Genomic DNA, 26558 nt, shown 5'->3' on the forward strand with positions numbered 1-26558 from the left:
GGGGTCTGGGGCAGAAGAACGGAGAGGGGGAGTCCCGGGCCCGGGGGGCGCGGTACCTGCAGGCAAACGCAGTCGTCCAGGCCGATCCCGCCAGACCCGCGAGGCCACCGCCCCCACCTCTGCTACCGCCGCCGCCGCCGCCGGGCCGCGCCCCCACGTGACCCGCGCACGCGCCGGGGGCGGAGCCGTGGCAGGGCCCGCCCCCGGTGTCCCCAGCGCGCTGGCCTTCCCCAAGTGCGCGTGCGCCTTGGTTGCCGTGGTGACCAGGGAAGCGTTGAGCAACCAACCGCTAGGTCGCCCGCGGCTGGCAGGGAAGCAAAGCGAGTCCTCTCAGGCGGGGCTAGGGGTTGTAGCGACCGCGGAACGAGACTCCCCACTGCTGTGTTCGGCTGACAGGAGTAAACATGCATCCCAAGCACTCGGAGCCCTCAGCGGACGGGGCAGCGGAGCTGGACTGCGCACAGGAGCCGGGCGTGGAGAAGTCCGCGGGTGACCACAACAGCGCGGGTCGAGGGGACCTCATGGAAGGGGCTGACCGCCGCTCCAGGGAGGGCGAAGGGGCGAGGGGCCACACCTCTGGGCGCGCCAGCCTCCTCCCAACACATCTTCACAGCCAAATAATAGCAATAATAATAACAATAGCAACCCATGCTTATTAGCGATGCGTGCCGGGTCTTGCTACACTTAGCCCTACACCAGCCCTCTGCAGCAGGTGCCTCTCTCCCATTTCACACAGGCGAGGAAACGGAGGCTTTATCAAAGAGACTATACAACTTGCTCCCACAGATGACCCTTGGCTAACAATGGCGGAATAGAGCCTCAGGCCTGGACTGTCTGACTGGCGCCTAAGCCCCTGTCCACCATCCCAGTCTCTCAGCTCCCAACTCTGATGTTTTGAATGTCTCCCTTTATTGCTACCACTACATAAGTTCAAGGACTTCTCCCCCTCTAGACTGCACGCTATGTCAGCGCAGGACATCCGGACTGAACTGGAAATGTCTAGCCCAGTACCTGACATACGGTCAAGTCTGAATAAAGAGGTGATGGTTCTGGTGTCAGTGTAAGACCTCTTCACCAAAGTGTGCAGGAATGAATTCAAAAGATAGTCTTCAGCCCCTGCTCCCACTAGGCCCTAAGGGAAAATTTTAAAGATTAGATAAAGAAACCAATTGGCTTGTGTTTCGTTAGTCAACAAATACATCCTAGGCATTGACTGTCCGCAAACCCTGCATGAGAGTCTCTAGGGAACTGGTACTGCTCAACGGAAAGATGCTGGCCTCGGAGCCACTGAAACTGGGTTCAGATTGCAGCTGTGCTGCTAGCCAGCTGTGTGGCTGTTGGCTCCCCATATGTAAGCAGGGATAATTATAAAGAGATCATTGCACTTAAAGCTTCTAGCATGTAGTGGGCCATTAATAAATGATAGCTCTTGTTAGTAATCAATTATATATACTGAGTTCTTATTCTTTATTTATTTCACAAACGTTCCCTGTTGTGGCTGGACATTGTATACAGTGAGAAACTGATGAGTTTAAAACACAGTCCCCACACAAGGAGGGTTTAGTCTTGTTCAATAGACCACGCAAACACACAGAGAACAGCAGCCAACAGCCCTTGACGTTAAAAAGTTGAATGCATTCCAAGTGTCAGATTTTGATTGACCTTTTAAAAAATTAAGTGCATTTGAATGTGCTCATTTTCTTTTACCAAAGATATTGCCATTGTTTTTATTATCATCATGTAGTTTTTCTTTTGAGAAAAGGTCTCACTATGTTGTCCAGGCTGGACATGAATTCCTGGGCTCAAAGGGTTCTCTTGCCTCAGCCTCCCAAGTAACTGGGATGACAAGTAGGTGCCACAGCAGTCAGCTTGAGAAAGTTTTTTAAAAAGGCAAAAATTTTGAAAAAGGTACTGTAACAAACACAAAGAGTTGAAAGTGATTTACTTTATTTTTTTTTTGAGTCGCAGTCTCACTCTGTCACCCAGGCTGGAGTGTAGTGGCACACTCACGGCCACCGCAACCTCAACCTGCTGGGCTCTGGTGATCCTTCCACCTCAGCCTTCCAGGTAGCTGGAATCACAGGCATGCACCACCATACCCAGCTAATCTTTTTCATTTATTGCAGAGATGAGGTCTCTCCAAGTTGCCCAGACTAGTCTTAAACTCCTAGGCTCAGGCAGTTCTCTCGCCTCAACTTCCCAAAGTGCTGGGATTACAGGCATGAGCCACTGCGCCCGGCAATCTCCCCTTATTTCTAATCCCATTCCCTTCCTCCCTTGTCTGGAATTTTGTATGGATTCTTTCAATCACTTCTCTCTTTATATGTGCCTTTAAACAATGCGTGAAATTGATTTTTAATTTATATAAATGGTATCCTGTGAAACTTGCTTTGTTCACTCTATATATGTTTCTGAGAATAATCCCTGTTGATAAATATAGCTCTAGTGCATTCTTTTCAAAGGCAGAAGAGTGATCCATTTTGTCAAGTATCCAACCCCTATGGACGGGTATTTGCATAGCTGACAGTTCTTGACTTTTACAAATGATGCAGAAACAACATCTTTGTATACATTTCCTTGTGCACTGGTACCAGAGTTCTTACAGAGGATCTCCCTAAAAGTGACATGTATATAGTCTTTGCTAATGCTTTAAAAATTGAGATGCATTTAAAGAATACTAGTGTTTCATATTAAAAGTGGGCATTTACTAACCAAGTTGAAGTTGGAGGAATTGTGGGAGTACATTTCTTGATCCCTATAGACCTGATCTCTTTTATTTTACAGAAATTAATGATCCTAAGGAAATACATGTGGGTCTTTCTGACACACCCTACCAAGACCAGCAAAAACAGAGTGGTGACAGTGGGTCAGACAGCTGCTTAGCCCACCCAAGAGATGATTGGGAAGATGGGAGTCCCAGGTATGTGGACATGCCGCCAGTTAGTGCACATTTGTGGAGTAAGGTTGTTGGTGTAATTACCCCCTTGGACAAGTAAGGAAACAGGTTCATGGAGACTGCCAAGCAGCCCAGAGTCTGATCACTAGGTCGTGGCATGAGGATGGCATGGACTGTTGCTCAGTTAACCACACTCTATTAAACTTTAACTCCAGGCCCGGAAAGGGAATAGCAGTAGCTCCTGATGACATTATTAAAAGTATTTTGTATTTTTATTAGAACACACATGACTTTTTTGGGGGGAGGGAGGGTCGAAGTCTCACTGTTGCCCAAGCTGGAGTGCAGTGGTACACTGCTCATGGCTCTGCAGCCTCGACCTGCTGGGCTCAGGTGATCCTTCCACCTCAGCCTTCCAAGTAGCTGGAACCACAGGCACGCATCACCATGCCCCACTAATTTTTGATTTATTGTAGAGACAAGATATCACCAAGTTGTCCAGGCTGGTCTTGAACCCCTAGGCTCTAACAATCCTCTTGCCTCCGCCTCCCAAAGTGCTGGGATTACAGGCATAAGCCACTATGCCCAGCACACATGATCATTTTTAGGAATGTTGAAAGTGACAATAGTAGATAAGACACTGAAAGCTATCCCCAAAGAATGAAGTAGACTTCAAAGCATGAAGAAGGAGGAGGAAAGGAAGACCTCGAAACAGATCTTGGGCATCTGGGGTGTTGCAGCATCTGGGGCGGGATGGATATGGCAGGGAACTCTTAGAATACGCTTTATAGCTGATAATTTGAAATAAATGTCTTCATGTTTTCTGTTTTAACAGAATGACTAAACGTTTTCTGCAGAAGCTCTGCAAGCAGCACAAGCTGTACACCACCCCAGCACTGAACGACACGCTGTATCTACACTTCAAAGGTAAGGACCTGGCAAGGGAGGCCTCAGGTCGGGCAGAGAGACTTTGTCTCATGGTATCAGAAGTTCCTGCAGGGATCCTCTTCAGCGCTCAGACTTTGTGAAAATAGAAACTTCAGAGTTTAGTGGAAATTTATAGAAAAAACAAATAGTCCTTTCAAGAAACACTCTTGCCCAACTAGTTTATAACGGGGCCACTGGCCATGTGAATACAAGGGAAGCACCTCAGTGTCTTTTATTTATGTTTATTTATGTTTTCTAAGGACTTTTCATTGTTCAAACCAGAAAGCTAGCTTGTAAGCACTTTGGGCTTGGGGAGGAGACGGAGGTCTAGACAGATTGTGAAGGATTGCAGCCTGGTATAAAAGCAAAGGACAAGGATCTCTGGGTACCTCTCAGATGGAGGGGCGTGAACAGGGCCCAGGACTGGTATCCAGTAAATTTAAGTTCATATTCATAGACAGGGCTCTGCAGTGAGCCTGGGACGGCCAACTTGCTCTATCAATCCTCTTTTTGGTTCACTTATTTATTCGTAAATGCTTACTGAGAGCCTTCTGTGTGCCTAGCACTGTGCTCTGTGCTGGAAATGTGGATGTAGACTCAGCCAAGGTGGCTTTGATGTCCTGGGGACGGGGCAGCTGCTGTGAGGAAAGTATTGTGCCCGGGGAGCCACACAAGGGCTTCAGCAGCGCAAACCTTGAAGGTCCGGAACCTCCCATTGGTTCCATGCCTCACCTCCATTTTTGCCCCCTCCAAGATTCTCTGCCAGCATCTGAGCAGTGATTTAGGAGGGGCCCAGGGGACTGATACTTAAGAGATGGGAAGAAGAAGAGGAACCAATAAGTTAGACTAAGTCAGAAGAATTGGAGGTGGGAGAACTAGGAGGGAGGGGAGCCCTTATTAGTTCTGTATTGCTACATAGCTAATTACCCCAAAACTTAGCAACTCAACTCAAATTCATCATCTCACACTGTTTCTGAGGGCCAGGAACCTGGAAGGGATTGACTGGGTGGTTTTGGCTCAGGCTTTCTCATGAAGTTATAGCCAAACTCTCAGCTGGCCTCACTCATCTGAAGGCTCAACTGGGCCTGGAGAATTCACTTCTAGGCTCTAGGCCTTGGACCCTCGCTGGCTGTTGACCAGAGGCCTCAAATCCTCACTGTGTAAGCCACCCCATGGCAGCTGTCTTCCCCCAGAGTAAGTTACCCAGGAAAGAGAGTGAGGCCACAATGGAGGCTGGAGGTAAGGAAGCGATGCACCACCACTCTGCTGTACTTTTGGCCTCAGGACGTGCCCTTGTCTTACTGCATTATTAACATGAGGCATGAATGCCGGGATGGTGACCCACTGTAGGCTGAGTGATCTGGAGGACCTCAGGGGCAGCTGGGCAGGTACCTCGACGTGGTCAAGGTCAAGAGGACTGACGATAGGATTTGGCATTGAGGATGTTATTGGAGACCTGAGCCAGGTGGTTGCAGTGATGGTGGGATCGAGAGAGGAGCAGTGAGTTGGGGAAGGCATGAACTGGCAAAGGGAGGGCTTGCCTGTGAAGGGGAAGGAGGCAGGGTGAGAGCTGGAGCAGGGGCAAGGGAGAAAATCCAGAAGGTCGGAAACTCGAGGGGACAATTTTTAATTTTAATTGACAAAAATTGCAAAGGAAGAGAGAGAGAGGAAGGCAGACACAAAGACCTAAGTTAAAAGAGGCTTAGGAGATGCTAACTAATTCAGACAAGCAGTTTGATAAAAACCTGGGGAGAAAGGTGGACAGTGGCAGCCTGTTTAATGACATTACGGAATTATTTAACACTCACAATGGTATGTGGTTATCTTCAAGACCAAAAAAGGCTTCTGTCTTTTAGAGATACTGGTTTCAAAATGAAGACCTTGAAGCAGCATGGCAAACATTTCCACTATAAAAATTTTTATGAAAAAAAGGGCCCGATTTTTAAAAACTCCATCTCTACTGTACCTACATTTAACTGTATTCGATTATTATAGCTGTGTAAATATTGTGTATGTTTATAATGAGTTCAAAAGGGCAGAGAAAGAGAAATGAAGATGGATGATCTGTCAGAGGGTCATGGGTACATTTTCTTATTACTTTGCTCACCGTTAATATTAAAATTTTTTAATCATAACATTTTCAGACAACAAAAGAACTTTTAAAAATTTTGAATGATGAATCGTGAAGTACAACCTGATGATGAATTACTAAAGGAAACAAAATTTTTGTTTTCCTAACCTTAAACTTGCCTCATGACACTGAAAAAGAGAACAGAGTAAGGCCCCCAGTTGGCACCAGCTTTAAGTGTGGCTGGGACCAGCACTCATGGTGTCTCTGCACGAGGCTGTCTCTCTCCTTCCTTGGTCCTACCTGCCTCTGTGCTGTTTCACTTTCTGGGCATGTTTGCTCTCTCTCTCCCCCCATAAAGGCAGCACTAGGTCCACGCTCCAGGGTAGGCAATTCCAGCAGTAAGACTAGCTTCTCTTCAGTGGGGCCAGCACAACTCCCTAGGAGTCATCAATGCTGAACCTGCTGGCTAAATGTGACCCATCCTGAATGGATCATGTGACTCTGGCTGACCAACCAGCACCATCCAGTAGCATTAGGAGGGGGGCAGGTCCTAGAAGAAGAGTTTTCACTGAAGGAAGCAGGCATGATGCTCTAGAGGTGGGTGCCTAGTTCGTTTCATGTTACTGTCACAAAATACCATAGACTGAGTGGCTCATAAACAACAAAAATGGAGTCCCCACAGTTTTGAAGGCTGAAGTCTAAGATCAAGGTGGCGGCAGATTCAGTGTCTGGTCAGGATTTGCTTCCGGACTTAAACATGGTACCTTCCTGCTGCGTCCACACAGGGTAGAGGGGAAACTGGCCACGTCAGCTCCTTACAGAGGCACTCATCACATTACAAGGACTGTGCCCTCACAACCTAGTCACTCCCCAATGTTCCACTCCTAATGCCGTCACGTTTAGGAGTCAGGGTTTCAATGTATGAATTTGGAGAAGATGCAGGCATTCAGCCCCTACAGCAAGCAAAAACAAAGTGGCCGTGACCCCTTGTCTCTGTGTGCAGGAGCTTAACAAACACTCTTTCCTTTCCACCAGGCTTCAGTCGCATCGAGAACTTGGAGGAGTACACAGGCCTGCGCTGCCTCTGGCTGGAATGCAATGGCATCCAGAGGATCGAGAACCTGGGGGCCCAGAGTGAGCTGCGCTGCCTCTTCCTGCAGGTGAACCTGCTTCACAAAATCGAGAACCTGGAGCCCCTGCAGAAGCTGGATGCGCTCAACCTCAGCAACAATTACATCAAAACCCTCGAGAACCTCTGTAAGCCGCAGCGTGGCTTCTCCGGGCCACGTGTCCAGCATGTCCCTGGCGAGAGGCTGGGATTTTTATATTCTGGGAGAGGAGGTGCTTATGCCTTTGTTGCTTACTGTGCTGATCTTGCCTTCCAGCCTGCCTCCCAGTCCTGAACACACTACAGATAGCGCACAATCACCTTGAGACCACAGAAGACATTCAGCATTTGAAGGAATGCCTGAGACTGTGCGTCCTTGACCTTTCCCACAACAAACTGAGCGATCCAGACATCCTGAGCGTTCTGGAGAGCATGCCCGACCTGGTAAAAACAAAACAGAGCAAAAAGACCCACAGAGTCAACTTGTGTTGTTTTATGTTCACTATCAAGTCGTCTCCCTCCCTCCCTCCTTCCTTCACGCTTTTTTTCCTTCTTATGTTTCTAGTTGGAGTATCTTAAATGCCAGATACCGTATTATTTTACCCACAAATATTTCAGTATGTACTCCTGACAAGTCAGGACTTTTTAAAAACATAACCACAATGCCACTGCGATATCTAGAGTATTATAATGACTACATTTAATACCCAGTCCATGTTCAGTCTTACACATTCGTCTATGTTTTGACTGTTGGGTTGTTTAAATCCAAACCAGATTTAGGATGTTATATTTGGAATGTTTGTCTCTTAAATTGCTTTGGATTTACTGTCTTCCTACCCTGTTTTCCCCCACCCCATTAATTTTTCAAAGAGGTCAGGTCCTCTGTTTAGTAGTCTCCCATATTCTGAGTTTGGTTATATGCAGCCTCAGGCGTCACTTCAGATGTCCTGCTGTCCCCAGTGTTTCCTGCAAAACAATGGTGGAGCCAGTGGCTCCATCATATCCAGCCTCAGGGCTCTACTTTGAGGTGTGGTGTACTTCCACTGCAACACAGTTGGGGGCATGTGATGTCACCTGCTGCTCCTTTTGTTGTATAAAAGTTAACTAGGGGGCCAGGTGTGGTGGCTCATGCCTGTCATCCCAGCACTTTGGGAGGCTAAGGCAGGAGGATGCCTTGAGCCCAGGAGTTCGAGACCAGCCTGGGCAACATAGCGAGACTTTTTTCTATTATTTTATTAGAAATATAAAATAAGCCAGGCTCGGTGGCTCAGCCTGTAATCCCACGCCTTGGGAGGCTGAGGTGAGTGTATTGCCTGAGCCTGCAGGTTCGAGACCCACCTGGGCAACTTGGCGAGACCTCATCTCTACAATAAATCAAAAAATTAGCCGGGCATGGTAGCGTGTGCCTGAAATTACCGGAGCCCAGCAGGTCGAGGCTGCGGTGGCCGGGAGGCCACTGCACTCCAGTCTGGGTGACAGAGTGAGACTCCAACTCAAAAAAAAAAAAAATTATATATATATATATATAAAATGCAATAACAAATATTGCTAGTGGGTTCACATGTTGCCAACCTGACCCAGCCATTATGGAGCTCCCCATGGGTCCTTCCCCCAATTATTTTGGCAGTCACTGATGAATGTTGCCTGGATGTAAATTTCATTGGCAGTCACACAGTGATCATACTCTTATTCCCTTGTTTGTCTTACGTTTACTAGCTGGAATGCTTCTACAAAGAGCTTCTCAGCAACTGGTGGCCCATCCAGAGAAGGCCAGGATAAATGTATAGCTCTTTTATCAGTTTTCAGTAAAATGAGTTAAGACACTAGCAACCGCTGATGGTGACAATGAAGCCATTTTGTTTTTCAGTGTCATGACAAACTCATGCATTTACATAGACAGTATCTAAGATGGTTTTACCCTTGCTGTCATTGTCTTTGTTGATGTTCAAATCTGCCCATCTTTTGGCCTTGAGATTCCCTCCAGGTTGGGCCTGTGTCCTTTGAAGGCTTTGACAGCTTCCTTGCTTCTTATGTGTATGTCTTGTCCATATATACTAGAAAACTCTGAAAGCTAGCACACGAAACCCTCAAGTTCAGTGTATATGGCTTACTGATAAGTAAGAAAGAAAGTCAGTCAATTGAGAGAAAAATAGCAAGCAAGTTGTAGTTCAAGAACAATCTGCAGAGTGGACTATCCAAAAGGACCAGTTGATACAGAAGCAGCAAGATGCAGGGCGGGGGGAAGGACTAGCTTAGAATTGCCAGCACATGGTGGGGCTATATAGCTGTATTATATTATAAGCCTTTTTCTGTCTTTGCTGTCACTGCAAAAGTACCACAGACTGGTGGCTTAGACAACAGAAATGTCTTTTCTCTTACTAATGGAAGCGAGAAGGTCAAGCTCAAGATGAGGGCAGGGCTGGTTTCTCCTAAGGCCGTTCTCTTTGGCCTGCACATGATCAACCTTCTCCCGGTGCCTCCCCGTGGCCGTCCCTCTGTGCTCATGTTGTCTGTGTCATTGTCTCATCTTATGAGGACACAGGTCAGACTGGATCAGGGCCCACCCCAGTGATTTCATTTCAATGTAATCCCCTCTCTAAAGGCCCCATCTCCAAAGACAGTTACATCCTGAGATCCTGGGATTCAGGCTTTTACAGATGCATTTTGAGGGGCCCACAATTCAACCCACAAGAACAGAGGCTTTGTGATTGTGTCTGAGTTCTCCACACACCATGCACCCCTTTACTGTCTGCCCCTGGGGCACATCACCCCCATCACCCCACTCCCTGTAGGGTATGTCACTTTAAAATATCCCAAGATGGGGAAGATGGAGGAAGTAAGTTTGGGAAATGCTAAATGAACTAGTTTGCAATATATTTATCCTCTCCAGCAACAAAAACCCTTTAGATATGGAAAATATTTAATCAGCATAGGCTAACAGATTTTAAGATGGTTCACCCAAAGTGTCTTTATTATTATTATTATTATTTTAACCCAAGTGCCTTAAGGCAACAGAAGAGGTGAGAGCATTCTAAGATGGGGTAGGTGGCAGGCTGGTGTTGCTGAGCCCCTCCTCTTCCAGGGTGCTGACTGGCATCAAGGAGCTCCATGAGCCCTGCCAGAAGAGCCCTCCATTCTGGCAGCATGCAGAGGAGAATCCCTTAGTCACCGCTGCTTCTCCATCTAGCAGCCCTGGCTGGGAAGGAAAGAAAACCATCAATTAGACTGAGATTGATTTCAATAAAAAAACTTGGCATCAAAGCTAATATAATCAACTGCACTTAGAAAAATCCTCAGGAAATGTTCAATATTGTTCTAGAAGGACAGTGAGACCTCAGAGCTGAAGTTCAAGTGGAAGAAAGAGCCACTCAATTATCTGGACAGGTCTGATGGCATATAGGCAACGAGAACCTGCTTTCTTGGACCAGGTCGCCAGCACATGACACAGGCACTTCCAGTATGCTCCAAAAAGTCCATTTTGTTGATTTATTCTCAGCACATGTACAATGATTTACTCACATCTCTTTTCAGTAATCAGTTTGGTTCTGCTTGTCCTCTTGCAGCGTGTCCTGAATTTGATGGGAAACCCAGTGATTAGGAATATTCCTAATTATCGAAGGACGGTCACTGTTCGACTAAAACACTTAACGTACCTGGATGACAGGCCGGTTTTTCCAAAGGACAGGTAAGACAAGAATAGCCTTTGACCATGTCTTAATATTTAATAGGTGAGCATGATTAATAGTAAACTTTTAAAATTTCTGATTTTTAAGCATTTTCACACATGATTAAGTATTCTTTGGAAACAGGCTTATTGATCTATAATAGGAATTTGAGTACTTTTTATTCATAGATGTTTATATTCTTTTGACAAATATCCTTGTATGGAGGTCTTTGACCGCACCACAGGTGAGTTCTTGGGATGGAATTCTCCAGTTCCTTAGGATGGAATATCTCTGGACTAAAGGATGTGGTTTAAGATTTTGTGAAAGCTCTTACAAATATTTTCTAATTATTTTCTAGAAAGTATACTAATTTACCAAACATGGTCATGTAATAGAAGCCTTTGCCAAGTTAGCTGATGGGTAGTGATGGTATTTACATTTGTACTTTTGGATAACTGATGAGGTGGGCCATTTTTTCCATCTTTATTGGACATTTATTTGACCTGTTATGAATATTCTGTTCATGACTTCTTCCCAGTCTCCTTTTGAAGAGCCTTTCTTATTGATTTGTAAAAGCTTCTTTAAAATTAGGAATCGTGCACCCCAGACTGTCATTATTGTCACTACTTGTATCCATGCTTTTAATTTACCTTTTAACTTAGGTCAATTTAGTAACTTCAACTTGGAATAAAGCCTCAATTATCTAGACTGCTTGACAGGAAGTACAATCTCAATTTTGCATTATGCAGCATTTATAATAAATGTAGTTCATAATGTGCTTTAAACTCACAAACTTACATCAAACTAACAAGTATACCAAATAAATCCTATATTCCAGCCAGGTTAGAAACCAGGAGACTTGTTTCTGGGAGGTCCAGCAAGGGTTGACCTAGCTCCTGGGTCCCAGGCCTGGGGGCGGCAGGGTCCGCAGAAGAGCTGTGTGCAGGGTCCTGCCTGCCAAGCCCAGTTCTGCAGCCGTGAGTTTTGTGATCACTGGTGAACTCAATAACCTCCCTGGGCCTCAGGTTCCTCCTCTGTAAAGTGGGGATAATAATAATATGTGTGACAGGGTCCATGTGAGTACCTGCGGGTAGTATGTGGGATTCTGAGCAGGGGCTAGGTTCCCAGGTGTGACCTCATGTGAGCAGCTGCCACAGAGGATGCTGATCCTGACCCAGGACATGCTGAGGAGTGGGCAGTGCAAACATGGATGTGAGCCAGTGGACCACAGCATGAGACTCCAGTTCAGGAGGCAGATTAACCTGGCTTGAGCCTTTTTTTTGGAGACAGGGTCTTGTTCTGTCTTCCAATCTAAAGTGTGGTGGCATGGTCATAGCTCACTGCAGCAGCAAATGTCTGGGCTCAGGGTATCTTCCCTCACAAGCCACAACACCAGGCTAATGTTTTTACAAAATTATTGTATTTTTTAAAAGAGACATGCTCTCACTATGTTGGCCAGTCTGGTCTTAAGCTCCTGGTCTCCAACAATCCTCCTGTTTCAAAGCACTGTAATTACAGGCATGAGTCACCATGCCCCTGGCTTGAATCTTAACCTGATCACTTACTGACTGTTGGACACTGGGTCACCTGCTTTTGTCTGGGATGCAGCGGTGTCTACTCACCTGGTCTCTAATGAAGGAGCTATCTAACCACCACCTTCTCCAGGTGATGTCCCCTTAGCCATATCTTGCTCCTTCTTAAGACACATCAGCCTCTGTGTGCTCCTTCTTAGGACACATCAGCACTTATTACAGTAAGTCCCCTACATATAAACCTTCAAGTTATGAACTTTGAGAATGCATGCCTGAATTTTTTATGTGTTATTTTTCTCCACCAGGTGTCAGTATAGCCTGTTAAATACATACAGTGCTATACAGTCGATTGTGTTAGTTGGGTACCTAGGTGAACTTTGTTGTACTTACAGACATGCTCTTAGAATGGAACTCATACATATGTTGGGGACTTCCTGCAGTTCCCTTGTTTGGAGTCTGTCTCCCCAACTGAAGGGGAGTCTGTCTGTCCCACTGAAGGGGCGTCTAACAGAGGTCATCTCTCACATTTGCTGCCTGAAGCCTGCCGCTGGAATAGTGCCTGGCACGTAGCAGGCAACTGACAGGCCATGCCGGATATCTGCTCCCAGATAAAAAAAAAAAGGCCTGGGGTTTTCTCACCGATGTTGGAAATGGGCTGGAAGGCGGCTCATTCTCTTTGGCATTTTCTGTCTGTATCGGCTATGGCATACTTTGCGGAACCCTGTGGGGCTATTTCCCAACCATCCCTGTTCCTTTGTTTTGACAGCAGAGATTTGCTGCTTCTCTCTGAAGGTAAGCCTCCTGTTTTCAAACTATTACTATATTTTTTTAATAACAGCTTTATTAAGACATAATCCATATACCATATAGATCACCCATTTAGAGTGTTAAATGCAGGGGCTTTTAGTATATTAACAGAGTTGCACAATCATCAATCACCACACACCATTTCAGAGCATTTTCATCACCCTAAAAAGGAAGCCGTGTCCCCATCAGCTGTCACTCCCATTCCCTCTTCCCCTAGTCCCAGGCGACCACTCATCTGCTTTCTGTCTCTGTAGGTTTACCTGTTCTGGATGTTTCTTTTCTTCTTCTTTTTTTCCCCCCCGAATCAGGATCTCCCTCTGTCACCCAGACTGAAGTGCAGTGGCACAATCACAGCTCACCACAGCTTCGACCTCCTGGGTTCAGGTGATCCTTCCACCTCAGCCTCCTGAGTAGCTGGAACTACACAGGGGTTGCACATCCTGTGGGCTTGGACAGATGCATCACACTGCGTGTCTACCGTTACAGTATCAAGTAGAACAGTCCCACAGCCCTAGAAGCCTCTGTGCTCCTCCCTCACCCCTCCCAGCCCGGCCCCCACCCCAGCAGCCTTTCTTTTTTCGCTATCTCCACAGTTTCGCCTTTTCTAGAATGTCCCATAGTTGGAGTCATACAGTGTACAACCGTTTCAGACTGGCTTCTTTCACCTGGCAGCGAATTTAAGCTCCTTTTGGGACTTACTGTGGCTTGCTGGGTTCTTTCTTTTTGTCATTGAGTAATATGCTGTTGTCTGGATGTTATAGTGTTTACCCATTCACCTGCTGAGGAGCATCTTGGTTGCTTCCCATTTTTGCCAGTTAGAATAAAACTGCTATAAATATCCATGAGCAGGTTTTTGAGTGGACAGAAGTAAACACTTAGGAGTGCAATTGCTAAAGGGTGTGGTGGGAGTGTGTTTAGTTCTGTAAGAAACTGTCACAGCGTCTTCCAAAGGGACGGTGCCATTCTGCATTCCCTCCAGGAAGGAGGGAACGTTCATGGCACTCCATGTCCTCGCCAGCATTTGGTGTTGTCACATTTCGGATTTGAGCCATCTCATAGCGATGTGAGATATGTTGTTTTAATTTGCATTTCCCTGGTGACATATGATGCTGAGCTTCTTTTCACATGCTTATCTGCCACCTGTATGTCTTTTGGGGTGAGGTGTCTCTGTCTTTTGCCAAATTTCTAACTGAGTTGCTTCCTTATTTTGGGGTTTTAATAGCTCTTTGTGTGTCTTTAATACATGCCCTGTGCCTGTTTTGCAAATTTTTCCCCCAGTGTGAATTATCTGGCAGTGGAACTATCCCGCTTAATAACTGTAATGGCAGCTTTGCGGCGTGTTACATCTATCCAAGTTCACTGGATATGTGAGCCAGTGTGTGGCTTGTCTTTTCTTTCTTTTAACCTTTGCTCATTTTAAAATTATATTGTATTTTTATTAATAAGTTGTAAGAGTTATTTCTATTTTCTAGGTACAAGACTCTTATAGATACATGATTTGCAAATATCTCCTCACATTCTGTGGGTTGTCTCTTTGCTTTATTTTTAGAGTTGGGGTTCATATTCTGTTGCTCAGGCTGGAGTGCAGTGGTGAGACCATAGCTCACTGTAGCCTCCAGCTCCTGGGTTCAAGCAGTTCTCCCACCTCTGCCTCCTGAGTAGCTGGAACTGCAGGTGCATACCACCACGCCCCACTAATTTTTTATTTTTTATTTTTTTTGGAGATAGGCTCTTGCTATGTTGCCCAGGGCTCTTCTTACTTCACTTATCCTTTGCATTACACAAGTTTTCAGTTTTGAGTTTTTGATTTGTCTATTTGTTCTCCTGTCCCTCGTGTTTTGAGGTCATACCTAAGGAAGCTTCACGGAGTGTCTAGCTTAACAGACTAAGATGTATACGTGTTAACTTCCATTCTTGCAGCCATGTGTCTCACGTGCCCTTTGTTTTGATTTTGAAGAAAACAAGCGAGTTTGGTCAGATGGGACACATTTGTACTTTTAACCCGTACACACTCACAGCTCCCTGTTTCTATTTCTTTCTTTTTTAAACAGAGCTTGTGCAGAGGCCTGGGCCAGGGGTGGGCACATGGCCGAGAGGGAGGAAAGAGAGCGGTGGGAGAGCCAAGAGCGGAAGAAGGTCACAGACAGCATCGAAGCCCTGGCGATGTTGAAGCGGCAGGCTGAGGAGAGGCGGCGGCGGAGGGAGCCTCAGCAGGAAGGTACGCAGCGCTGGCCTCAGGGCCCCCTGCACATGAGGTGGGTTGTCACAGCCTTCGATCTTGGGATCTTTTTTTAACCACTTACTCACATATCTGCAGATCCATCTGAAGTTTGCCTCACTCACCTGCCAGTGAGAAACTGACAGTTCTGTGCAGTTCCAAGCCTTGTATGGACTGAAACACAATTTGTTAAAGCAGGGTCCAGTTTTCAAAATATGTTCGTTTTATATGACTGCTATACTCTCGACACACAGCACACTTCTAGTCCCCAGGCATGTGGGCTTCCCCATACCAGCCTGTTCTCACACCAGCTGGTGTCCTACAGCTCAGTTCGATCTGACACTAACTGGAGTGAGCACAGACCCCCAGGAGAAGGGCAGCAATCCCACCAGCCTGCTCCCCGATGCCAATACCAGTCACAAGTCCTGGGTGGCTGCCTATACTTGTGACCAAGGGCTGTAAAGCTGGGTTCCCATGACTCCCTCTCTGAGTGCAATAATCTCCTCTGATGGTTCACAGAACTCAGGGAAACACATTTTGCGTTTATGATATTAATAAAGGACATACAGGGGACACAGATGAACAGCCCAGTGAAGAGATGCACAGGGCGAAGTACAGGGGAGCAGCATGGAACTTCCACGCCTCTCCTGAGGGCCCTGCCTTCCGGCCCCCTCCCGGGCACGCCGCCACCCCCAGGCAGCTTCCAGCACACTGCGCCTAGGAAGCTCTCTGAAGCCCACGGTTCAGAGCTTCTATGGCGCTTCATCACATGGTGTGACTGATTATTAACACCATTTTCTGCCACTCTCCCCTTTCTGGAGGATGGGGTAGGGCTGAAAGCCCTCACCTCTAGCCATGGCTTGGTCCCTCTGGTGACCAGCCTCCCTCCAGGAGCCCCTCACCCCCGAGAGCCACCTCATTAGAACAAAAGACAAATGACAGCAGCCCAGGAGCTCTGTGTCAGGAACTGGAGCCAAAGACCAGACATTAGAACAGAAGAGCCGCCACTCGCCCCATCTGCAGGACTTGAAGGACCCTGTTTCAGAGACTGTAGATGTATATCTATTTTGTATTATTTCACAGCTGCCATAAGAAGATTCTGCAAAATGAGTGGCTTCAAACAACACATATTTATTATCTTACCACAGTACTGCAGGTCAGAAGCCCAAAATGGGTTTCACTGGGCTAAAATCAAGTTGTCTCGGGGTCATGCTCCCTCTGGAGATGCAGGAGAGAATCTGTCTCCTGCCTTTCCCAACTTCTGAGCCCTCCTGACTCCTCGGCCTGCAGCTCCTCCCTCCACCTTCAGAGCTAGCAGCGTGTCTCTGCCAGTCTCCCTGGCTCCCTCTTTTAAGGACCCTCGTGATGACATGGAGCCCAACTGGATACTCCAGGGTCTTTTTCCATGTCAAGGTGTCCTCAGTCTTAATCCTGTCTGCAAAGTCCCTTTTGCTGTGTAAGGCAACACAGTCATGGGTTCTAGGATTCAGGGTGGACATCTTTGGGGGCCAGTGTTCTGCCTACCACAGATGAGAATTGTTAATCCCATCTGACTTCATGCCAAAGCAACCCGGTTTTGGCTGATTTCAGAGGTTCCACATCTGGCACCATCAGTGGCAAAAGTTGGCCAACATACATGCCATACAGGGGCTCAGTCTGTGTCCTTTAGAAAACCTTGTTTTAGCTGCGCTTGGTGGCTCAGCCTGTAATCTGCGCTTTGGGAGGCTGAGGTGAGTGGATTGCCTGAGCCCGTGGGTTCGAGACCCGCCTGGGCAACTTGGCGAGACCTCATCTCTACAAAAAAAAAAAAAATTAGCCAGGTGTGGTAGCGCGCACCTGTAGTTCCAGCTATTTGGAAGGCTGAGGCGGAAGGATCGCCGGAGCCCAGCAGGTCGAGGCTGCGGTGGCCAGGAACACAGGGGAAAGGCCTTCTGGGTGAATCACTGCAGAAAAGCAGCAGCCTTGTGAAACTGAGGGGAAATTCACAGAATGTGCAGCCCAGGCAGAGATCAGTGGTACGCTGACAGTGTTGGGCAGACAGCACCTGTGTTGTGCCGAAACTCTCTCCTCACCCAGAATGTGTGTTGTCCCACACTCCGCCCAGCCCGGCAGCATCAAGGGGCTGTTTCTATAGACTTCCCTGTTCCGGATGTTTCTCACACGTGGAGTAAAGCAGTGAGGCCCACAACAGACTTTTCACGCAGCAGCATGTTTTCAAGGCTCATCCACGCGGCCATGTGTGTCAGCGCTTTGTTGACTGTCTGGATGGTTGCATAAACTCTGCTCAAAATAGCCAGACCACCCTATTGAGGGCTTGGCGGGACCAAGGAAGGCCTAGGAGTGTTCTTGCCTCCACAGTCCCTCAGTTTGTCCAGGATTTCTGAGTTCCTCTGTCTGCCCCATCCCCTCTCATTCCAAGCTCTGTCAACGCCCAAGTGCTCAGGTTGGGTGTGAATGAGCCCCTGCCTGGCTCACCCAGCTTGTTACCCCAAGCCCTGGGGGCTTAGAAGTCTCTGACTGTGGATGGCATTTGGTAGAGGCCTGGTCCATCCTGCTCCAATCCTAACCAAGGGCTGCTGGCCACAGTCAGCCTTCAGGGTCCTGGGGCAGTGCTCAGGGCACCTTCCTAAGAGAGACCCCACCGTCCTCGTCCCACACCTGGGAAGAGCCAGGCTTTCTGTGTGTGCTTAAATAGCATGTCTTGCTTTTCACCTAGTTACAAAAAATGACTCTGATGCACACAGAAAATACAGATAAACACGAGTGCCGCACAACGGCAGTGGGGCCCTTGGTGTCCTGGTTTCTATATTAAATGGTATAATTCCCGCTTTCTGCCTACTCTTCTCAATTGGCATGCTGTATTTTCCATAAAATTGACAGTTTCTTACAGTATTCATATTTTTTATTTTCCTAACTTTTTATTTTGAAATTTTTGGAAAAGCTGAAAGAATAGTAAAACCAACAGCCGCATAGTGCCCTTAGACGAGACAATGCCTAACATCTTGGCACACGTCTGCCCCACCCCATACTTTCCTCTTCTCCGGGACCTCTTGAAGGGCAAGGCTGACATGACGGCCCTGAAGCCCCATCCCTCAGCAAGGCCTCCTGAGAGCGTCCTGTGCTGTTGCTCAGTGGTGGCCGTGTCCTGCTGTAGCAGAGTGAGGGGCCCAGGCCCTTCTGGGGACATTTCCAAGCTTACCTGTGGATTCCCCCTGTTTAGGGGAGATGCCCTCGCCAGGCCCCGATGAGGGCACCCATGCTGGTCCAGAAGGCGAGAAAGAGCCTTGCGGGGATGGAGACCTGAGGCAGAAGATGGAGCTGTTTGTTAAGGAGAGCTTCGAGGCCAGGGATGCGCTCTTCCCGGAAGAGCCACGTGCAGGAGAGGAGCTGCCCGCAGTGGTTGGCGGGGAGGCTGGAGACCAGGAGCCAGAGGGGGGCCTGTGGGCAGAGGCCCCGCCACTGCCACCCCTGGGAGCTGCCGGGGAAGGTAAGGTGGGGATGGGGTGGGAAGCCCCTGCAGGCGCAGCAAGCACAGGCACCCTCTAGGGCACCCCCAGGACCCCCCCCCAGGGCATCTGGCCTCTGCCTTGCAACTCTGAGACCCAGGCTGGTATCTCCATGGTCTACAGTGGTGCTGCCCACAGACAGGGAACAGAGCCACCCCCGGTTCTTGAGTGGCTTCCTCAACGAGAATAGCAAGAAGCAGGCAAAACTATGAACAGCACGTTTTATCTAAGCCAGGATAGCTAAACTACAACCATTTCAATATGAAATTGACCTAAAAGTTATCAGATATTTTACATTTTTTGTACTAAGTTATCAAAATTCAGTGTGCATTTGACACATTCAGCACATCTCAGCTTGAATGCTAACTTTTTCTTTTCTGTTTTTTTTTTTGAGTCGGACGGACTCTGTCGCCCAGGCTGAAGTGTAGAGGCACGCTCACGGCCACTGTAGCCTCGACCTGCTGGGCTCAGGCGATCCTTCCACCTTAGCCTTCCGAGTAGCTGGAACTGCAGGTGCGCGTCACCAAGCCTGGCTAATTTTGGGATTTATTGTAGAGATGAGGTCTTGCCAAGTTGCCCAGGCTGTTCTCAAACCCCTTGGCTCAGGCAATCCTCTCACCTCTGCTTCCCAAAGTGCTGAGATTACTGAGCCACCGCGCCCAGTCAAACGCTAACTTTTCAGCGGTTAAAGGAATAAGCACATTATTTTCTACTACTTAGGTTTTACATTTTAATTTTAAATTTCACTGGATGGGATGGCAAACCCCATAGCCTGGCCTTTCCTGGGCTCCCGGAAGGACATTTCTACCAGACGTGGGCCATGTTCTCCCTAAAGCCTTTGCCCAGACCTCCTTATCCAAAAGGCACAATGTTTCTGCTTTAAGCGACGAGGGAAATGTTACCCTCTCAACCGTGGACATAGATGCTGTCACACATGGATTCTGTCAAGATCAAAATACAAGTCTTTCCCTGCATGATCACCCCCGTCCTGTGTTTTGCTCTAAACGGCTCCCAGCCTGGAGTTTCAGCAGTGGACAGGTCCTCGCCTTGCTGATCTGACAGGGGGCAAGTCACCAAAGCCCTGCCCAGCTGAAGCCAGTAGTATGTTTATCCAGTGCCTGTGGGGCGCCGGGAGGCCAGAGCATCAAAGACCATGGCCTTCAGCCTTCCCAATGGCCTGTGGGGGGTGCTATCATCTCTACCCCATTTAGTGGAATTGAAGACTGAGGCTCGGTGAGGTACAGTGATTTGCTCCAGTCACACAGCAAGTAGACAGTGGAGGCAGGGACTGCCCCTGGGTGACTTGGAGCCAAGCTCGGTCCCACCCTGCTTTGCTGTCATCTCCCCTGCTTGTCACCGCCATCCCGTGGCCTCTGTTTTCTGTCCCTCCTCCCCAGCTTCCCCTTCAACGGGGCCGGGGCCACCCAGAGCTCAGGGGGCTCAGCCCTGGGAAAGGCAAGCCTCAGTGGAGACTGACTGTTTACAAAATTGCGCTCCACTCACCTTTCTTGACCAAACAGCCTTTCCCCATCAGGGACCGAGGTAGTGAGAGTGGAGATGGCCAGGAGATAGCACAGCCAGCTTGGCTATTTCCTGCACACACTCTCACTGAGACCTCACCATGAAGCCAGGACTCAAGGAAGGCTGCCCGAGGAGCAGAGTCAGACTTGGATACTTGCACGCTGCCCTCCACAGCCTGCACCCATTTCTGGAGTTTAAGCTTCAGGGCAGAAGAGAAACCTCAATGCATTCTGGGTTGGAAACACTATAGACATCGCCCATCTCATCAGTTACCTCTAGAAGAGCTTCGGCTTCTAGGAGTCACCCAAACTGTCTATAGAATGCGACAAACTCTTCACTGACACACACTAAGCACAGTGATTGCTAGACAGACACCGACTTAGACCCAGGTCCAAGCCCTTGACTAGCTGAGTGACCTTGGGCAAACCACAAGACCGCTCTGAGCCTGTCTGTGCCTCTGTGAAGCAGAAACAATCCCTACACCATCGGCTGCATGAAGCCATGTGGGCTGTGCCCCAGTAATTGTTCATCTCTTCCCTGCCTAGCCTTCCCCAAGCAAAAGAAAGCCTAGACAGGTGGGGTTTGGCAAGGCAGAGCGAAAGGGCTTGGCAGCTGCCTGGTCCTTGTGCTTCTTGATTGGGAGGTTGCAACCCAGACCAGGGCAGGAGGAGGGGCGGGTTCGGGAGGGAGCGAGAGCTGGCGTGGTCGGGCGGAGGGACGTCCTAGTAGAGAAGACCAGTGACAATGGGACTGTGAGTGAGGGTCAGGAGTGGCCAGAGTGGCACGCAGGCCGGGGTCACCCACGACAGCAACCACGAAGGCCCTGCCAACACCATGTTGCGTTCCAAGCAGTGCCCACCTGTGGCTCTGAGTGCAACTGGGCACAGCCTGTTCTCAGGGTGGACACACTAGACCCATGGATAGTGACAGCAGGTGGGCCACGGACCTCCAGTGTAACCACTGAGGCCACGAGACTGAAGGAGACCGGAGCACAAGACCCTAGGATCTGGCATGGGCACCGGGGAAACAGGCCTGGAGGGGGAAGGGCCAGACCAGCCATGGCGCTTGCTCTCAGACCTGTCGGCTGCGTGGCCCCTTCCGGACTCGGAGTGGCTCTTGCTGCCTTTCCAAGGTCCCGGCTGCTGCCGCTGACTCCCACCTGGTGCTGTCCTCTCAGGGATTCCCACCCCCTATCACAGAAAGAGGCAGCTGCCCCTCCCTTCAACAGCCAGAGCCTATCCTGGTGGCGGGGGAAGACCTGGGAGGGGCCTTTGTTCTGCTCCTGCCTCGGAACCTGCCCCCTGCCGGGCTTGTCCATCATGCCACTCTATGTGAAACTAACCTACGCTGTGTTCCTCCCCAGAAGCGCCTCCCCAGGCCTTGGCCACTGCAGGTGAACCGGTCACAGAACTCGGCGGAGGAGCCAGAACTGGAGACAGCAGAGCTACAGGGCTGGAGGCAGGGAGGCCACTCTTCATTGATGTAAGTGCAGTGCCTTGCCTTGGGCGGGTGTCCGCTCCAGAGCTGGTAAAACAGGTGATCAGGTGCCCCGAATGTGGTCCTGAGCCAGCGTGCAGGGCATCGGTGTGGAGTTAGCTGGGAATGCAGAACCCCAGGCCCCACCAGTCCCACTGACCAGAACCTGTATCTGGTGCACTGCACATGCGCACACATGGCTGGCCCGGAACTGTCAGACTCTTTTTCTTCTTATTATTATTATTCTTGAGTTGAGGGTCTTGCTGTCACCTAGGCTGGAGTGCAGTGGCACGTTGCTCACGGCCACCGCAACCTCGACCTGCTGGGCTCAGGCGATCCTTCCACCTCAGCCTTCCAAGCAGCTGGAACTACAGGTATAAGCCACCACGCCCAGCTAATTTTTTGATTTGTTGTAGAGACGAGGTCTCACCAAGTTGCCCAGGCTGGTCTCAAACCCTTGGCTCAGGCATTCCTCTTGCCTCAGCCTCCCAAAGTGCTGGGATGACAGGCATGAACCACTACGACTGGCTCAAGACTCTTGAGCCAAGCAGTGCTGTGTGGTTTGCCTCACACAAAACTGCCAGGCCAGTTACCCTGTGTCATCAGAGCCTCTTCCTCCTCCCTGGGCACCATCCACGGAGGCTCTGGCTGCTCTGGCTCCTCTGGCTGTCACAGGACTGCTGGCTCCCAGAGATGGGACTGTCCCATGTCCCTCCCCTGGGGCCTATCCAGGAAGTGTCTGATCACAGCCTAGCAGGTTCCTCTGCCCTGAGGCTCTTCCCATTTGGAGGACAGTCACCGCAGGAATTCACACATGTGCCACTGCCCCCCCAGGAACTGTGCTCTGAAGGGGTGGGTCCGGGAGGTGTTCCTTGGCACCTCTGACCTCACCCCTGGGCAGCTGGTGCACACTCCGCCTGCTCCCTGCCCCCTTTCTCAGTTAACGTCTAGACCGGTGTTCCACGCCTAATGCCCAAACTTCAGAATTTCAGTGAGAGTTAAAGTGGTCATGATCAATATTCACAGCAGGCTTGTAGTTTTCTGGACCTGTGTATAATGAGAAGACTGGGCAATTTCTAACATTTGAGAAATGACTGTATGTAGAACTACAACAACAGCTAACATTTACTGACTTCTTTCTGTATGCATCACACTGTTCCGAGTACAACTTGTATTGACTGATTTAACCCTTCCTATAAAGTCACCTACTATTATCATTCTCTTTTTACAGATGAGGACATTGAGAAACAGAGAGGTTAAGCAACTTTCCCAAAGACACACAGCTAGGAAATGGGGGAGGGGATAGCAACTCATCGACAGTGTGGCTCTGGGGTTCACGCCTCTAACCACGCGCTGTGCTGCCTTCCCACGTGCCAACTGGGTGTCAGGCATGGAGAGCACAAACAAAACCCCACGATACAAAACCAAGTCCCACAGGTTCTGGGAGGTGCAAAATATATCACCTTGATGCCACAAAGTCCTAAGACTGATGTGCACAGAAGTCCACTTGGTTGGTGTCCCTACTTCCCCCTGATGAACTGGCTGTTCTCTGACAACAAAAGTCAAGTGGAGAGAAGGTAGAAATGCCTCAGGCATGGCACACCTGCCAGCCCTCACATGCAGGCACTAGACCAGGTGCTCGGAGTGGCAGTGCTCGCTCTGTGAGTGTGTGTGGGGCTGCTTTGGTGGGGACCAGGCAGGGCTGCCTCAGTGGCTAGGTGGGTGCGGCCCCTCCTCGGCATGCCCACCCATCCTCGGCATGCCCACGGGGCGTTGAGGGTATGCGTGGCCCCGCCTCCCTTGGTGATGCATGACCCTGCTCTTTCAGGACCTTCCTGACCTGGAAGACGTGGACAACACAGGAGAATACCTGAAGGACCAGGACAAGGTTGTCAGTACACACACTCCCACAGTGCCCTCACTTCCACGCCCATGCTTGTTATTTGCAAAGCGCGTCCCCTGAACTCAGTCACAGCAGAGCCCGAGGTCAGGGCACGTCCCTCAGTGCGCGGGAGGACGTCGTACAGCAAGCGGTGGGGGAAGGCAGCGTGGGGGTCACCGGGGGTGGGAACGGGCTCAGTGCCAACAGCTGGCCACAGAGGGTACCCCCGAGGTCTCACTCCCAAAGGGCAGCATCTGTGTGACCTTGGGCCCCTTCTTGGATGTGGCAACAGCATGTTTGTGACATTAGGTGAGAAAGCAGAATGAGCACAGCACGGTTTGGGGCGACTCTGCTGTGGAAGCAGAAATGGTCAAACACATCTTTTCTTCTAACAGAAAATGTGCTTTCCGAAGATCGAGGCCATCCCGAGCTTGAGTGATGACAGTGACCCTGAACTGGACTGTGTGTCGCTCCCCCTGCTGGAAACTGCGCCCACAGACGCCCTTGCAAACATATTTGCCGTCTCCAGAGGCTCCCCGAGGGCGCGGGCACCCTTCACAGACATATGCAGGGGAGACACAGAGAGGGCTGCGGAGACCCAAGGACACGATGGCAAGTCCCCACTGCCGCTGGTCCAGGAGCTCAGCGACCAGAAGCCTGCAGGCCAACCACCCACTTCAGGTGGGGCGGGGGACAGCAGCCTCCTGGCGGCCTCTGCACCAGGTGAGAGCTCAGTGCAGAGAGGCACTGTCGGTCGGAGCCCCAGGCATGGCTCCGAGCAGTCCATGTTCCTGGGGGGGCCACTGGGGACAGGCGGTGTAGACTCTTCCCAGGTCTTGGTCCTGTGTCACCACCCTGGAGCTGTTGCTCACCGGGCCGTCTGGCTGAGAAGCCGCCGAGTGACTGTCCTTGGGCACTCGAGCCTGGCCGTGTGGGCACCACAGGGCCCCTGTGGTCACATAGATCTCAGCAATCTCAGTCCAGCAGGCCTGGGGTGGCAACAAGCCTGCATTTCCACTCCCTCCTCACCATCCGTTGCCCTCAGCCTCTCTAGACCAAGGCTTCTGAGGGAGGGGACCGCTGACACCATAGCTGGGCTATGGGACAAGCAGGTGACATGGCTATATTAGAGTACAGCAGCTCCACAGTGAACAGCTGAGGCTGGGTGACCCTGTGCAAGTCCTCGATACCTTCATGGCAGGAAAGGTGTGTCCAGGGCCTGGCTGCAAGGGACAGAAAGCCATGCCAAACCTCCTGGGCCTCACCTAGTGCTGGAGGCCACGCACACACCCGCGGACAGTTTGGGGGGGCAGCTGGTTAGTGCTGAGGACAAGCACGTTGGGGGCTAGTTTTTTGTTTTTGAGATGGGGTCTCACTCTGTTGCCCAGGCTGGAGTGCAGTGACACACTCACGGCCAACCACAGCCTTGACCTGCTGGGCTCAGGTGATTCTTCTGCCTCAGCCTTCCAAGTAGCTGGAACTACAGTAGTGTGTTACCACACCCGGCTGATTTTTTGATTCATTGTAGCCGAGGTCTCGCCATGTTGCTCAGGCAGTCCTCTTGCTTCTGCCTCCCAAAGGGCTGGGATTCCAGGCTTGAGCCACTGCACCCAGCCTGAGTTTATTTTTCTATGTGTTGTGAGATAAAGGTACAATTTCATTCCTTTGCATGTGGGTAATCAGTCTTCTAACACTATTTAATGGTCTTGGCCCTTGTCAAAAATTATTGATCATTGAGAGTATGAGTTTATTTCTTGACTAGAAATTCGGTTCCATTGATCCATATGTGTATCCTTATGCCAGTAACATGCTGGCTTTTTTTTTTTTTTAACTGTTGCTTTTTAGTAAGATCTGAAGTTGGAAAATGTGAACAATCGAGTTGGCTTTCCTTTTTTACAATGTTTTGGCCATTTGGGATCCCTTAAAATTTCACCTGAGCATCAGGGATCAGCTTGCCCATTTCTGCCAAAGGATTTTGGGATTTTCGCAGGAATCTCAATGATATTTAAGTAGACTTTTTTGAACTTTTAAAGCAATGTTTTGTAACTTATGTACAAGTCTCCCCCCCCCCCCCGGGGGCTCTGGGGTTTTTATTGGGGGCCAGGTTCCCCCCCCTTTTTAAAGTTAGTCTCCTCTGTTGCCCAGGCTGGAGTGCAGTGGCATGCTCTGGGCTCAGACTTACTGGACTCAGGTGATCCTTCCACCTCAGCCTTCCAAGTAGCTGGAGCTATAGGCACACACCACCATGCCCAAATAATTTTTTGATTTATTATAGAGATGAGGTCTCGCTAAGTTGCCCAGGCTGGTCTCGAACCCATGGGTTCAGACAATCTTCTCACTTCAGCCTCCCAAAGGGCTTGGATTATAGGTATGAGCCACGCGCCTGGCCAGGGGCTAGTTTTTTAAATTGAGGAATGCCACCAGGAGTGATGGCTCATGCCTATAATCCCAGCACTTTGAGAGGCTGAGGTTGGTGGGAAGATTGCTTGAGACTGGGAAATCCAGACCAGCCCAGGCAATACAGCAAGATCCCAGTTCTACTCCCCCAAATATATATATATAAGCTGGGTGTGGTGGTGCCCAGCTATTCAGGAGGCTGAAGCCAGAGGATCACTTGAGCCCCAAGTTTGAGGTTGCAGTGAACTACAATTGCTCCCACTGCACTCCAGCCTGGAGAACAGAGCAAGACTATATCTCTAAAATAATAAGTAAATCTTAAAAATAAGCTTGGGGAGTGTGTGATGTATAGATGGCTCTCTTCTGTTCCTGTGACAACTCTAGCTGACCTGAGACCCGCAGAAGCAGTGAGGGCTCTGCTGTGTGTCCTGAGTGGTCTTCTCTTGTTACTGTTTAGGAACCAGCCTGGAAAAGCATGCGGTGCAGTCCAAAGTGGAGCCCGTTGGGCCCAGGATGGGGGCAGGCCAGGACGACACTGGATTTGGCTTGGACTGA

General features: G+C 49.5%; 2 protein-coding genes across 2 annotated transcripts in view; one reads left to right on the forward strand and one right to left on the reverse strand.

Annotated features, from left to right (window-relative positions):
* HSDL1 (hydroxysteroid dehydrogenase like 1) overlaps positions 1–117 on the reverse strand; it is a 20011-nt gene extending 19894 nt beyond the window's left edge. The window contains exon 1 of the mRNA XM_008057624.2: positions 57–117. The gene's annotated coding sequence lies outside the window, so the exon portion shown is untranslated. The remainder of the gene's footprint in view (positions 1–56) is intronic.
* Positions 118–404: 287 nt separating this feature from the next.
* DNAAF1 (dynein axonemal assembly factor 1) lies at positions 405–26558 on the forward strand. Its single transcript, XM_021712107.1, has 13 exons — positions 405–540; positions 2785–2920; positions 3729–3820; positions 6927–7148; positions 7277–7443; positions 10563–10684; positions 15055–15221; positions 18442–18708; positions 21612–21730; positions 22400–22576; positions 23553–23612; positions 24002–24560; positions 26461–26558. The coding sequence occupies exons 1-13, from the start codon at positions 405–407 to the stop codon at positions 26556–26558; spliced, it is 2322 nt and encodes a 773-aa protein (XP_021567782.1).

Source organism: Carlito syrichta, unplaced genomic scaffold, assembly GCF_000164805.1.
Source record: "Carlito syrichta isolate Samal-C Ts95f unplaced genomic scaffold, Tarsius_syrichta-2.0.1 Scaffold303074, whole genome shotgun sequence".
Classification (NCBI taxonomy): domain Eukaryota; kingdom Metazoa; phylum Chordata; class Mammalia; order Primates; family Tarsiidae; genus Carlito; species Carlito syrichta.